Raw genomic sequence first — 12,445 nt, forward strand, 5'->3', positions numbered from 1 at the left:
TTTCAACTGACCTGAGCCCTAGGACCATGCCCCAGGACTACCTGACATGATGACTCCTTGCTGTCCCCAGTCCACCTGGCCGTGCTGCTGCTCCAGTTTCAACTGTTCTGCCTTATTATTATTCGACCATGCTGGTCATTTATGAACATTTTAACATCTTGGCCATGTTCTGTTATAATCTCCACCCGGCACAGCCAGAAGAGGACTGGCCACCCCACATAGCCTGGTTCCTCTCTAGGTTTCTTCCTAGGTTTTGGCCTTTCTAGGGAGTTTTTCCTAGCCACCGTGCTTCTACACCTGCATTGCTTGCTGTTTGGGGTTTTAGGCTGGGTTTCTGTACAGCACTTTGAGATATCAGCTGATGTACGAAGGGCTATATAAATACATTTGATTTGATTTAGTCACTTGGAATGCATTTCAAATAGGTGTGCCTTGTTAAAAGTTAATTTGTGGAATTTCTTTCCTTAATGCGTTTGAGCCAATTAGTTGTGTTGTGACAAGGTAGGGGCGGTATACAGAAGATGGTCTTTTACCAAATATGCCTATGTCCATATAATGGCAAGAACACCTCAAATAAGCATATAGAAACGACAGTCCATCATTACTTCAAGACATGAAGGTCAGTCAATCCGCAAAATTAACTTTTAACTTTCTTCAAGTGCAGTCGCTAAAACCATCAAGCGCCATGATGAAACTGGCTCTCATGAGGACTGCCACAGGAAAGGAAAACCCAGAGTTACCACTGCTGCAGAGGATAAATTCATTAGAATAACTGCACCTCAGACTGCAGCCCAAATAAATGCTTCACAGAGTTCAAGAAACATACACATCGCAACATCAACTGCTCAGAGGAGACGTGAATCAGGCCTTCATGATCGAATTTCTGGAGAAAAAAAAAACACTACTAAAGGATACCAATCATTTAAAAAATACTATCTTGGGCCAAGAAACACGAGCAATGGACATTAGACTGGTGGAAATCTGTCCTTTGGTCTGATGAGTCCAAATTTGAGATTTTTGGTTCCAACCGCCGTGTCTTTGTGAGACGCAGAGTAGGGTGAGCGGATGATCTCCACATGCGTGGTTCCCACCGTGAAGCATGGAGGAGGAGGTATGGTGTGGGGGTGCTTTGTTGGTGACACCGTATGTGATTAATTTAGAATTCAAGGCACACTTAACAAGAATGGCTACCACAGCATTCTTTAGCGATACACCATCCTATCTGGTTTGCGCTTAGTGGGACTATCATTTGTTTTTCAACAGGACAATGACCCAACACACCTCCAGGCTGTGTAAGGGCTATTTCACCAAGAATGAGAGTGATGAAGTGCTGCATCAGATGACCTGGCCTTCACAATCACCCGACCTCAACCCAATTGAGATGGTTTGGGATGACTTGGACCACGGAGTGAAGGAAAAGCTGCCAACAAGTGCTCAGCATATGTGGGAACTCCTTAAAGATGTTGGAAAAGCATTCCAGGTGAAGATAATTGAGGGAATGCCAAGAGTGACCATTGCAAAGTTGTCATCAATGCAAAGGGTAGCTACTTTGAAGAAAATATATTTAGATTTGTTTAACACATTTTTGGTTACTACATGATTCCATATGTGTTATTTCATAGTTTTGATGACCACTATTATTCTACAATGTAGAAAATAGTAAAAGAAAAGAAAAACCCTTGAACGAGTAGCTGTGTCCAAACTTGTGACTGGTACTGTATATAGTAGGCTTACTACTTTGTGTATTTCATATTGCTTATTCTTATTTCTCACTTTTTTTCAAGTTTTACATTGTTAATGATTATTGCAAAGTTGGGTTTTGAGATTGCAAGAAAGGCATTTCACTGTACTTGTGCATGTGACATTAAAACTTAAAACAGGACAACACACACACTTCTACTCTAACAGATGCAGCGGCATCCAGTGCCCCTAGTTACTGACCTGTGTGTGATAGATGTAGGAGGAACGAGGGCTACGTATAAAATCCAAAATGAAGGCAGCATCCTGTTAGCATAGGAAGAGGGATACACCACAGGACGAAAAACCCAAAGTCCATCAACAGGAAAAGAAGGCAAGGAGAGAAAGTTGGGGAAGGAGAGAAGGAAACAAAAGCAAAGCGAAACCCCATAATAAGGAAGCAAAGATAAACCCTATAAAACGGCAAACCAACATTCCATACACACCAACAACAAAGAATGCCCTCAACCAAAACGCCCCAATTGAGCTCCCTTTAACCCAGGCCAGAAATTGAGATCCCTTTTACCCAGGCCAGAAATTGAGATCCCTTTCACCCAAGACAGAAAGCCCTTGATCATTGTGTTCCTTCCCAAAACCACACAAAGACACCCACCTTGCGAGGGCTGTCCACATATGTAGTGGTCATGGTGACAGTGGAAGACTCACTGGTGGCAGCTGAGGGTTTCCCCTGTTGTTGCTGCTCCTCTAGAGTCCTGCAGACAGGAAATGCATCCTCATTGTAAGAACGGTAGCATCAATGTCAGATACCCTGTGCTTCTAATAATTTGGAAACACACAAGGTTCCATTGAAAGGACACAGACAGGACAACTACACTCACTTTTGGTTCTGCTCCAACTCCAGGAGAGCTGATAAAGCGGAGGTGCCTTTCTTGCCCAGAGGGGGCGCTACAGGCTCCGGAGGGTAGGCAGAGAGAGGACCAGTCACCTGCAAACCCTTCATCGCCGGTCCTTTCTACAGACAGAATGAGAGGGGAAGACAGTACAACAGGAACCTTAAAACAGCTCAAGACAACAACATTGGCATAGGATCATTGTTCCTGGCAGTCAGTTTCTCTCTTAGCTGGGTTTGCAAGACTGCAGTTTTTTTAGTCTTCTGAAATGAGTAAGACAGTGTTTTAGAGTGTTACCCTGATGATCCTGTCAGAGCGGTGGCGTCTGCGGATGCGGTTGAGTCCCTCCAGGAAGCGGATGAAGCCATCCAGCAGGGCCCAGTCCCCGGTGCCCGTCATGCCCTCTCTGCCCGCCACCGTGCCCACTCCCTCCCCGTAAACGTCCCAGTGCCCCTCCCCGTCCGCCACACGTCTAGCCCCCCCGGCCGGCAGCAGCAGGAAGCGGGTCCGCCAGAACTTCAGAGAGTCTATCAAACTATGGCACACGGCCAGTAGAAATAAGAGTTATTTGGAAGTGTGACATACATACATACATACATACTGAACAAAAATATAAATGCAACACGTACATTTTTTACATTTAACCTTTATTTAACTAGGCAAGCCAGTTAAGTACAAATTCTTATTTACAATGACGGCCTACCCCGGGCAAACCCGGACAGCGCTGGGCCAATTGTGCGCCGCCCTATGGGACTCCCAATCACGGCCGGATGTGATACAGCCTGGAATCGAACCAGGGTGTCTGTAGTGAAACCTCAAGGATTAAGATGCAGTCCCTTTGACTGCTGCGCCACTCGTGTTGGTTACATGTTTCACGAGGTGAAATAAAAAATCCCAGAAATGTTCCACACACACTGAAATCTTAACTTTCAAATGTTGTGCACAAATTAGTTTACATTCCTGTTAATGAGCATTTGTCCTATGCCAAGCATATCAAGAAGATGATTAAACAGCATGATCATTACACAGGTGCACCTTGTGCTGGGGACATTAAAACGCCACTCTAAAATGTGCAGTTTTGTCAAACACAATTCCACAGATTACTTAAATTTTGAAGGAGAGTGCAATTGGCATGCTGACTGCAGGAATGTCCACTAGAGCTGTTGTCAGATAATTTAATGTTAATTTCTCTACCATAAGCTGCTTCCAACGTCGTTTGAGAATTTGGCAGTACGTCCAACCAGCCTCACAACCTCAGACCACGTGTAACCACACCACCCCAGGACCTTCACATCTAGTTTCATAACCTGTGGGATCATCTGAGACCAGCCACCCGGACAGCTGATAAAACTGAGGAGTATTTATGTCTGTAATAAAGCCCTTTTGTGGGGACAAACATATTTCTCCCCAGTGGGTGAGCCTGGCTCCCAAGTGGGTGGACCTATGCCCTGCCAGGCCCAAACATGGCTGCACCCCTGCCCAGTCATGTGAAATCTATAGATTAGGGCCTAATACATTTATTTCAATTGACTGATTACCTTGTGTTGCATTTATATTTCTGTTCAGTATAGTTGACTCTGTACACTCAGTGCTGGCTATGGCAAACTCTTTTACAACAGAAAGGGGTCCAAATTAATGTGTTAAAACCTTCCCTGGGGCTGAACATGGCTCCGTATGTAACTGTGTGTTTGCTGAGCATAGGTACCTGAAGTCCTCAGAGCCAGCAGAGCAGATGTACTGGTCCAGGTAGTTCCACTTGTACTCCTCCAGTCTCTCGTGACCAAACTCCACCCAGCAGGACAGGAAGTGGGCGTCAGAGTGAGGGGGACACAGACTGTAGGTGTACTGGATCTGGGCCGACTCATACGGGTACCTGACACACACACACTCTACAGGTAAGTGACATGCAAACAGTACAGTCTGATGATTAGCTGGGAGTATGGATCTAATGTAATGCTGGAGACTTACTTCGGAAGGTAGCGGGTAACAGTGATGATTTTATCCTTCAGGCAGACTTTATGGAAGGTACGGCCCATACTGAGCCAGTACAGACTCTCCTCCTCTTCTGGCCTGCGTCGAGAGACCAGCCCTGAGAAGGAGGACGAGAAAGACAGAGGGTACATGACTGCACTTGGTCCAAACTGAGATTACTGTAATTTACCAAATGATTCAATTATGCAAGTCAATATGCCGTATAACAGACTCATTAGCCTCTCTAAGTTAACAGTGTCAGTCAGTAGCTAACTGTGACTGTGGTGTTATTAGGTAACTGTGTCAGAGCTGAGCCACACGCCCGGACAGAGACAGTATAGAACACCTCTGGTGTAGAGTGGACTACTGCTGAGGGGCGGGGCCACAGCAGGCTGGGGTTTCCTTTTGTTAGGTTGGACAATGATCTGGTAGCCCTGCATCAGCCGCTGACAGATAAACTCCTCAAACACCTGAGGGGCACTCATCACCGGGGCCTCATCATCCCGCCTGAGACAGAGAGAGACAGGGTGAGAGGGGTGGAGCATCTGAAACAGTTGCATGTACCTGTTGATCAATTAGTTGCTATATATTTCTCAGTAGACCATGCAGTCAGTCAGTGCTGCAGTAGTCATTTTGTATACTACGTGAGGTGTGTACTCCCCGTGTTACATTTTCTACCCCTCCAGGTTAGTGTGTCGCAGCATGTTGTACCAGCCCTCAGTGTAGTTGTTCTACAGCGTGTCTGTGTGTATTTTTGGTTTTACTATCCTTGTTTTGACCAGTAGAAAATTTGGACAAGTGGGGACATTTCACCAGTCCCCACAAGGAAAAGGCTATTTTAGGATTAGGGTTCCAATTAGGCTTACAGTTAGGGGATAGGTTTGAGGTTAGGGAAAATAGGATTTTGAATGGGAATCAATTGTTTGGCTCCCACAAGGATAGTAAAACAAACATGTTTCCTGTACCTCTCCAGGTCAGTGTGTGGCAGCAGGTCGTAGCAGCCCTCAGTGTAGTCGTTCTGCAGGGTCTGCCATTCAGGGAAGTAGTCAGTGGTGAGAGGCAGACAGGCGGGTGTGGTCAGAGACTTCCAGTCTACCCCCACCGTGCAACAGAAGCTAGGCACTGTCGGGGGGGCAGACAGCAGCAGGGCTTCAGGGGAACCCCCGCCACACACACGGAGCCAACCAGACAAAAATACCATACATACATACATACACAGAGACAGACACAAACAAACAAGTGCCCCGTGGAAAACACACATACCACCCAACAGGGTGCATTTTGTGGATGAGGAGGAGGTAAGGAAATAGGAAAAGGACAAGCAAAAGAGAAATACATTTGGAATGAAAGGAAGGTGTGCAGAGGTGGTTGATAAAGTAGGAGGGGAAAGTGTGGACCAAAGATACAGGTTGGAATGATAAAAAGAGTGGCGCGGGAAAAACACAGCCAACGACAGACAGAAACAAACAAAAATAAAAAGTAGAGAAAGAGAGAGAGAAAAGAGGGGGAAGGAAAAAAAGAGCAGAGGGTTATTCTCATTGCCTTCATTACACCTGATGATGATGATTCCAGTGTCACTGACAGAAGTGGAGCTCTGATCAACACATGCAGGAGATTGAGGCTCTGTGACAATCGACCTGGCAATCTGTGATGATGTGATAAGCATGTGATAAGCAGTGATCTCATCAGCAGTGTGATTACAACATGCACGCATATATGGCTCATACAAACACACACACACATATATGTTATATATACACACACAGTACATGCAAAACAAACACACTACACATGCCACAGAAAAATGGACAGAAACTCATGCGTTTACATTTTAGTCATTTAGCAGACGCTCTTATCCAGAGCAATTAGGGTTAAGTGCCTTGCTCAAGGGCACAGACATATTTGTCACCTAGTCAGCTCGAACCTTCCGGTTACTGGTCCAACGCTCATAACCGCTAGGCCACCGGCCACCCATGCAGACAGTCAGGAGTCACACACACACACACACACACACACACACACACACACACACAAATACCTGGAAGAGGCTAATTAAGCACATACACTTGAGAGCAGAGACTCTAATATTATTATGTATGATAGAGTAAAAGATAGGAGATACATTGAGGAGAGAGGTGTAAAAGCCTGAGGGAGAAAATGGAGAAAGAGCTAGAGAAGCTGGAAGATAAAGAATGGAAGTGAGAGATACTCAGAGGTAGAGAGAAGGACATTAGAGAGAGGAGAGGTAAATGCATGACCCAAAAATGTGTGACCCTTTATGAACCCTAGTCTTTCCCTCACAGACAGACACCAAACGGAGGATTCAGCCAATCAGGGGTTCAGCTGAATAAGCTCTCATTTCATCATGTGAGGGCTTATTCCAATTATCAGTTCGGCTGTCAGGCAATATTCACAACCAAACTGATAGGATATTGTGTACATGACGTGTGTGACTGTGTCAAGTGTGTCTGTGTAGTGAGTGTGTTTTCTTTCTTAGGGCAGCACAGACTCACTTGGATCCGGACTGCCAGAGGAAAAGTCCTCCAACGAGGAGCCACGGTTTACCGGTGTTCCTGCACAAACATTGTCAGCATTAAAACCAACAGCGTGACCATCAACCACACAACATTAAGAGAAAAGATAGTTGGCAGGGTTTGTGTGTGATGTATACAATGCTTATATAGTGAGTCAGATGCACTAGTGTGTGTGTGTGTGTACCAGTGCTGTTGCTGCTGGCTGGGCTGCCATGAATATACTCCTCCATCCCTCCGCTGGAGTACAGCCCATTTTCTCCTGCCTGTCGTCTCTCTGAGGCTGTCCGTCTGAACACACAGTCCACGGGGGGGGGGGGAGAATAATCAATAGACAACTATAATTACATTTAAAGAAAGAGGCATGACCTTCCCCCTGGGGCGTGTCTAACCTGCCAGTGGCCTCGTGATAGGCCAGTTCCAGGAGCTCGGCGGAGGTGTGGGCGGGGTCTCTCTGCTCGCTGCCCTGCAATTCAGCCATGTTCTGTCTGGTCTGGTGGTGGATCTGGATGGCCTCTCCTGACGGACCTGGAACACATCCATGACACATTAATTACGTTCCTCGTGGAACGTACGCATTGTACCTGTAGCATCATGACTGCCCTGTGCTTGTGGTAGACTGATACTTCTATTTTGTATTTTTGTCTCAAAATGAGCATCAGCCAATTAGAATCGTCAATGTAGTTGGACGTGCTAAAATGCTACATGTTAGCTGTTCCCATTACATAACCTCGCACATTTAGCCCTATGCTAACCTAACCAGGTGGCAGTGATTATTTCCTGTAACAAATTCCACATCAGCCTATCAAAGATCTTAGACTATATATCCACCAACCCAACGGCATTTCTTAAAATTGGTTAACTTGGCCACCAGAGATACTTGAAACCTCCAAATGTGACTTTTGTTTCACTTGGTCGGTCATAAGTGTAGTGTGTCAATATTTCATGATACATCCTTGACTTACAGTGGGGCAAAAAAGTATTTAGTCAGCCACCAATTGTGCAAGTTCTCCCACTTAAAAAGATGAGAGAGGCCTGTAATTTTCATCATAGGTACACTTCAACTATGACAGACAAAATGAAAAAAAAAATCCAGAAAATCACATTGAAGGATTTTTAATGAATTTATTTGCAAATTATCGTGGAAAAATAAGTATTTGGCCACCTACAAACAAGCAAGATTTCTGGCTCTCACAGACCTGTAACTTCTTCTTTAAGAGGCTCCTCTGTCCTCCACTCATTACCTGTATTAATGGCACCTGTTTGAACTTGTTATCAGTATAAAAGACACCTGTCCACAACCTCAAACAGTCACACTCCAAACTCCACTATGGCCAAGACCAAAGAGATGTCAAAGGACACCAGAAACAAAATTGTAGACCTGCACCAGGCTGGGAAGACTGAATCTGCAATAGGTAAGCAGCTTGGTTTGAAGAAATCAACTGTGGGAGCAATTATTAGGAAATGAAAGACATACAAGACCACTGATAATCTCCCTCGATCTGGGGCTCCATGCAAGATCTCACCCCGTGGGGTCAAAATGATCACAAGTACGGTGAGCAAAAATCCCAGAACCACACGGGGGGACCTAGTGAATGACCTGCAGAGAGCTGGGACCAAAGTAACAAAGCCTACCATCAGTAACACACTACGCCGCCAGGGACTCAAATCCTGCAGTGCCAGACGTGTCCCCCTGCTTAAGCCAGTACATGTCCAGGCCCGTCTGAAGTTTGCTAGAGAGCATTTGGATGATCCAGAAGAAGATTGGGAGAATGTCATATGGTCAGATGAAACCAAAATAAACTCAACTCGTCGTGTTTGGAGGACAAAGAATGCTGAGTTGCATCCAAAGAACACCATACCTACTGTGACGCATGGGGGTGGAGACATCATGCTTTGGGGCTGTTTTTCTGCAAAGGGACCAGGACGACTGATCCGTGTAAAGGAAAGAATTAATTGGGCCATGTATCGTGAGAATTGGAATGAAAACCTCCTTTGATCAGCAAGGGCATTGAAGATGAAACGTGGCTGGGTCTTTCAGCATGACAATGATCCCAAACACACCACCCGGGCAACGAAGGAGTGGCTTCGTAAGAAGCATTTCAAGGTCCTGGAGTGGCCTAGCCAGTCTCCAGATCTCAACCACATATAAAATCTTTGGAGGGAGTTGAAAGTCTGTGTTGCCCAGCAACAGCCCCAAAACATCACTGCTCTAGAGGAGATCTGCATGGAGGAATGGGCCAAAATACCAGCAACAGTGTGTGAAAACCGTGAAGACTTACAGAAAACGTTTGACCTCTGTCATTGCCAACAAATGGTATATGACAAAGTATTGAGATAAGTATTTGGTCAATAACAAAAGTTTATTTTCCACCATAATTTGCTAATAAATTCATTAAAAATCCTACAATGTGATTTTCTGGATTTTTTTTTCTAATTTTGCCTGTCATAGTTGAAGTGTACCTATGATGAAAATTACAGGCCTCATCTTTTTAAGTGGGAGAACATGCACAATTGGTGGCTGACTAAATACTTTTTTGCCCCACTGTAGATACTAACGTTAGAATAAAATTTAAAATTTAAAAATTTAAAATGACAAAACCCCACGTTTTTCCTTATCCGTTTTACAAACATTTATATGCTTTTACGGGAAAAAGATCAAGGCGGTCTATACAACATTTGAGTTTATCGTCCATCAAAGAGCCTCATGGTCTTGTCAAATAGCTGTCATGTACCTCCACTACAATCACTGCCAGGTGGCATACGCCGCTAAACAGTGAATTTGCAGGGTACAGTAACCGCGGGTTCGAGGCTCCCTCACATCCAAGCTTTTTTGCTAAAGGACAAAACATTTCACTGCTGGTCCTCGATGCTCGATTCAAATAATGCACTTGATTATTAGCAGAGCTTGTCTACAAGACTGAAGAAAGATACAGCTCCTTATTAAATGTATTCTTAATCTTCATTTTCAATGTGTTGGATGCACTTCCCTTCGCAACACACAATAAATGTAATTCTACATTTCAAAGGAAAAACATACCGTCTCTCACCCGGGATTCGAACTTGCCGCAAACAGCTAAAATGACCAGGAGGCTCGCTACACTGTGAGCTAATCATCCAGTTGACATTTTGCGTGTTTGATTAGCAGATGTTGCCGTTTGACCTCTGTTACGGACACTCTTATGACAAAAATTATATCACGTCCAACTACGTCAACATTTGTAATTGGTCGAGGCAGAATTACAGAAAACAATCATGCCCAGATGGTGTTGTCAGAACAGAGCTAAGTGTGCCATGTTATTTTAAGGGAAAAGCTAACATTCAGCGTTCTATCACGAGAACTACGTGAAAGATTTTAATTGGCTGATGCGGATTCTGAGACACAGAAAAAGTTTCAACTAGCGGGTTTCAGTCTGTGTTTAATTCTAAGTGGATGATGGTGTGTGTGTGTGTGTTTGTGTCCTCACCCACAGGGAAGGTGTGCATCCAGCGCCTGCGGTTGGAGGTGAGCTTCATGGGCATGCGTGAGGGGGCAAAGGGGTTAATGAGGGCCCTCTGAGGGGTGTAGCCCCCTGGGCGCACATGGAGGGTGGACTCAGCACTCCCCACCGTGAACCTCCCTGGAGCACTGGAGTCCCGCTGAGATTCCATCATCTTCTCCAACAACTCTGAGAGAGAGAGACAGACACAGAGAGACAGACAGAGACATTAGCACAGTTGAAATAAACACTTATGGCTACTCAGCACATGAATCGATACCACACCCTCACGATTAAACATCACACTAATCACTCATACAAGGGGTTTATTCCTGGTACCTCTGGTGCTGGTGTAGCCCAGGGAGCTGCTGACCTCTCCGTACTGGGCTGGGGGCAGACGGGGGATCAGCAGGATGTTGGACACCCTGCCCAGGCTGTCATCAGAGGCCAGGCTCCGCTGCTCGTCAGGCCCACAAGAGCGGACAGGGGGGGACACACCGCCCCCTAGAACCCCACTCACATCCGCAGACCCCCAGCTTCTCCTTCCACTCACTTCCCTCTCTCGGACCACCCTAGAAGACCGTCACACTGAGTTACTCCTAACCTTACTCTTAACTCTATTTATTGGAAGTGTGCAATAAATGTGTGGCTGTGTTTGAGCGGCACCTGAAGTTGGTGCTCCTCTGGGCTCGGGACGGCCCGGGGAGTCTGAACACCTGTGCATCATGGGCATCGTAATCCACCTGGATGGGAAGGCTGTTCTCGTCCTTCGGAGCCCCAAGAGCTGAGAGGCAATGAAGAAGAGGCACAGTTTGTTAGAGAAGAAAAGAGAATGATAGTTCATCGCAGGGGGGTTTAATCAATAAACACATCCTCTCTTACTGTGCTCTTTGTTGTTCTTGAATTTTTCTGCATGGAGCTAAAAGTAAACAAATGGAGAAAATAAATGACAGGTGAGCTGTAAGCCAAATTCAAAATATTGGCTGCATCTGGATTAGGTCTATATATGTACCTTGCGTCCTGCCAGCTTGATGCGAGGAGTGAAGCAGCTGCAGGAGTTCTGGCTTTTGGATGTGTAAAAGCTGTGGTCATGGTAACAGAAAGAGATAACATTAGAAAAACATCCCTTCCTTCCTCTAAAACCCATTCATTTCTTCACCAGGAATATTCAACAGTCTCCCATCCTGAAATATATTAACCTCGCTTACCCATATTACCCTTCCTCTGTCCTCCTCCATCTCTATCCAGAAGCTGTGTCTGTCTGGTCTTACCTGTGGTTGATCCAGTGGGGCAGGTTGTAGTCATCACCCAGTCGTGAGTCTCCAGGCACTGTCCTGTTGTGCAGCTTGTCAACATCACAGGGAAAATACAGTAATAATCCAATACAAAGACGGTGACATATAGTAGAAAATCATACCTCAGAAAACGGTAGCAATAACAGACATTCTGTATCTGCACATCAAACCCGGGAAGAAAATAGTTATATTTTGTAGTTTATTTGAAAATACCAACTCTTCAAATACTCAAAGTCAAATATAATTTATATACAGTTTCAACTAAAAGGCAGCTATTTTCTTTGATATTCAAATACAGGTCTCAGAAAACCAAATCATATTTTAAGCTATTTGAAAATATGAAAGTTATTTGAAAACTACAACAGTTAGTTGAATTAGTCTGAATATAATAAAACACATGGTTCGGATGGCTCATAGATATTAATATAGCCTATAGCCTAGAATTAAATACATGGAGGACATGGAATCACCTCAACATTAGAGTAGACCATTTTAGCAGCTTCAAAATGATTGACAAAAGTAAATTAGTAAGGTAATACAGTAACACTTGACATCAAGTTCTTATACATGTGTAGTAACTT

At 44.9% G+C, this 12,445-nt stretch overlaps 1 protein-coding gene across 5 annotated transcripts in view; it reads right to left on the minus strand.

Annotated features, from left to right (window-relative positions):
• depdc5 (DEP domain containing 5, GATOR1 subcomplex subunit) overlaps nt 1–12,445 on the minus strand; it is a 32,709-nt gene that overhangs the window by 14,567 nt on the left and 5,697 nt on the right. For 3 of the 5 annotated variants that reach the window (XM_029653385.2, XM_029653390.2, XM_029653400.2), the window contains 17 exons: nt 11,841–11,914; nt 11,582–11,651; nt 11,452–11,488; nt 11,236–11,353; nt 10,909–11,141; nt 10,558–10,758; nt 7,483–7,618; nt 7,278–7,381; nt 7,073–7,132; nt 5,525–5,708; nt 4,906–5,066; nt 4,557–4,677; nt 4,294–4,461; nt 2,886–3,123; nt 2,577–2,710; nt 2,351–2,450; nt 1,942–2,004 (listed from right to left, as the gene is read on the minus strand). In XM_029653385.2, the coding sequence (XP_029509245.1) occupies nt 1,942–2,004; nt 2,351–2,450; nt 2,577–2,710; nt 2,886–3,123; nt 4,294–4,461; nt 4,557–4,677; nt 4,906–5,066; nt 5,525–5,708; nt 7,073–7,132; nt 7,278–7,381; nt 7,483–7,618; nt 10,558–10,758; nt 10,909–11,141; nt 11,236–11,353; nt 11,452–11,488; nt 11,582–11,651; nt 11,841–11,914 (2,202 nt within the window). The remainder of the gene's footprint in view (nt 1–1,941; nt 2,005–2,350; nt 2,451–2,576; nt 2,711–2,885; nt 3,124–4,293; nt 4,462–4,556; nt 4,678–4,905; nt 5,067–5,524; nt 5,709–7,072; nt 7,133–7,277; nt 7,382–7,482; nt 7,619–10,557; nt 10,759–10,908; nt 11,142–11,235; nt 11,354–11,451; nt 11,489–11,581; nt 11,652–11,840; nt 11,915–12,445) is intronic. The other 2 variants (XM_029653398.2, XM_029653407.2) reach the window with 2 other exon arrangements.

The sequence above is a fragment of the Oncorhynchus nerka genome, linkage group LG4 (genome assembly GCF_034236695.1).
Source record: "Oncorhynchus nerka isolate Pitt River linkage group LG4, Oner_Uvic_2.0, whole genome shotgun sequence".
Classification (NCBI taxonomy): Eukaryota; Metazoa; Chordata; class Actinopteri; order Salmoniformes; family Salmonidae; genus Oncorhynchus; species Oncorhynchus nerka.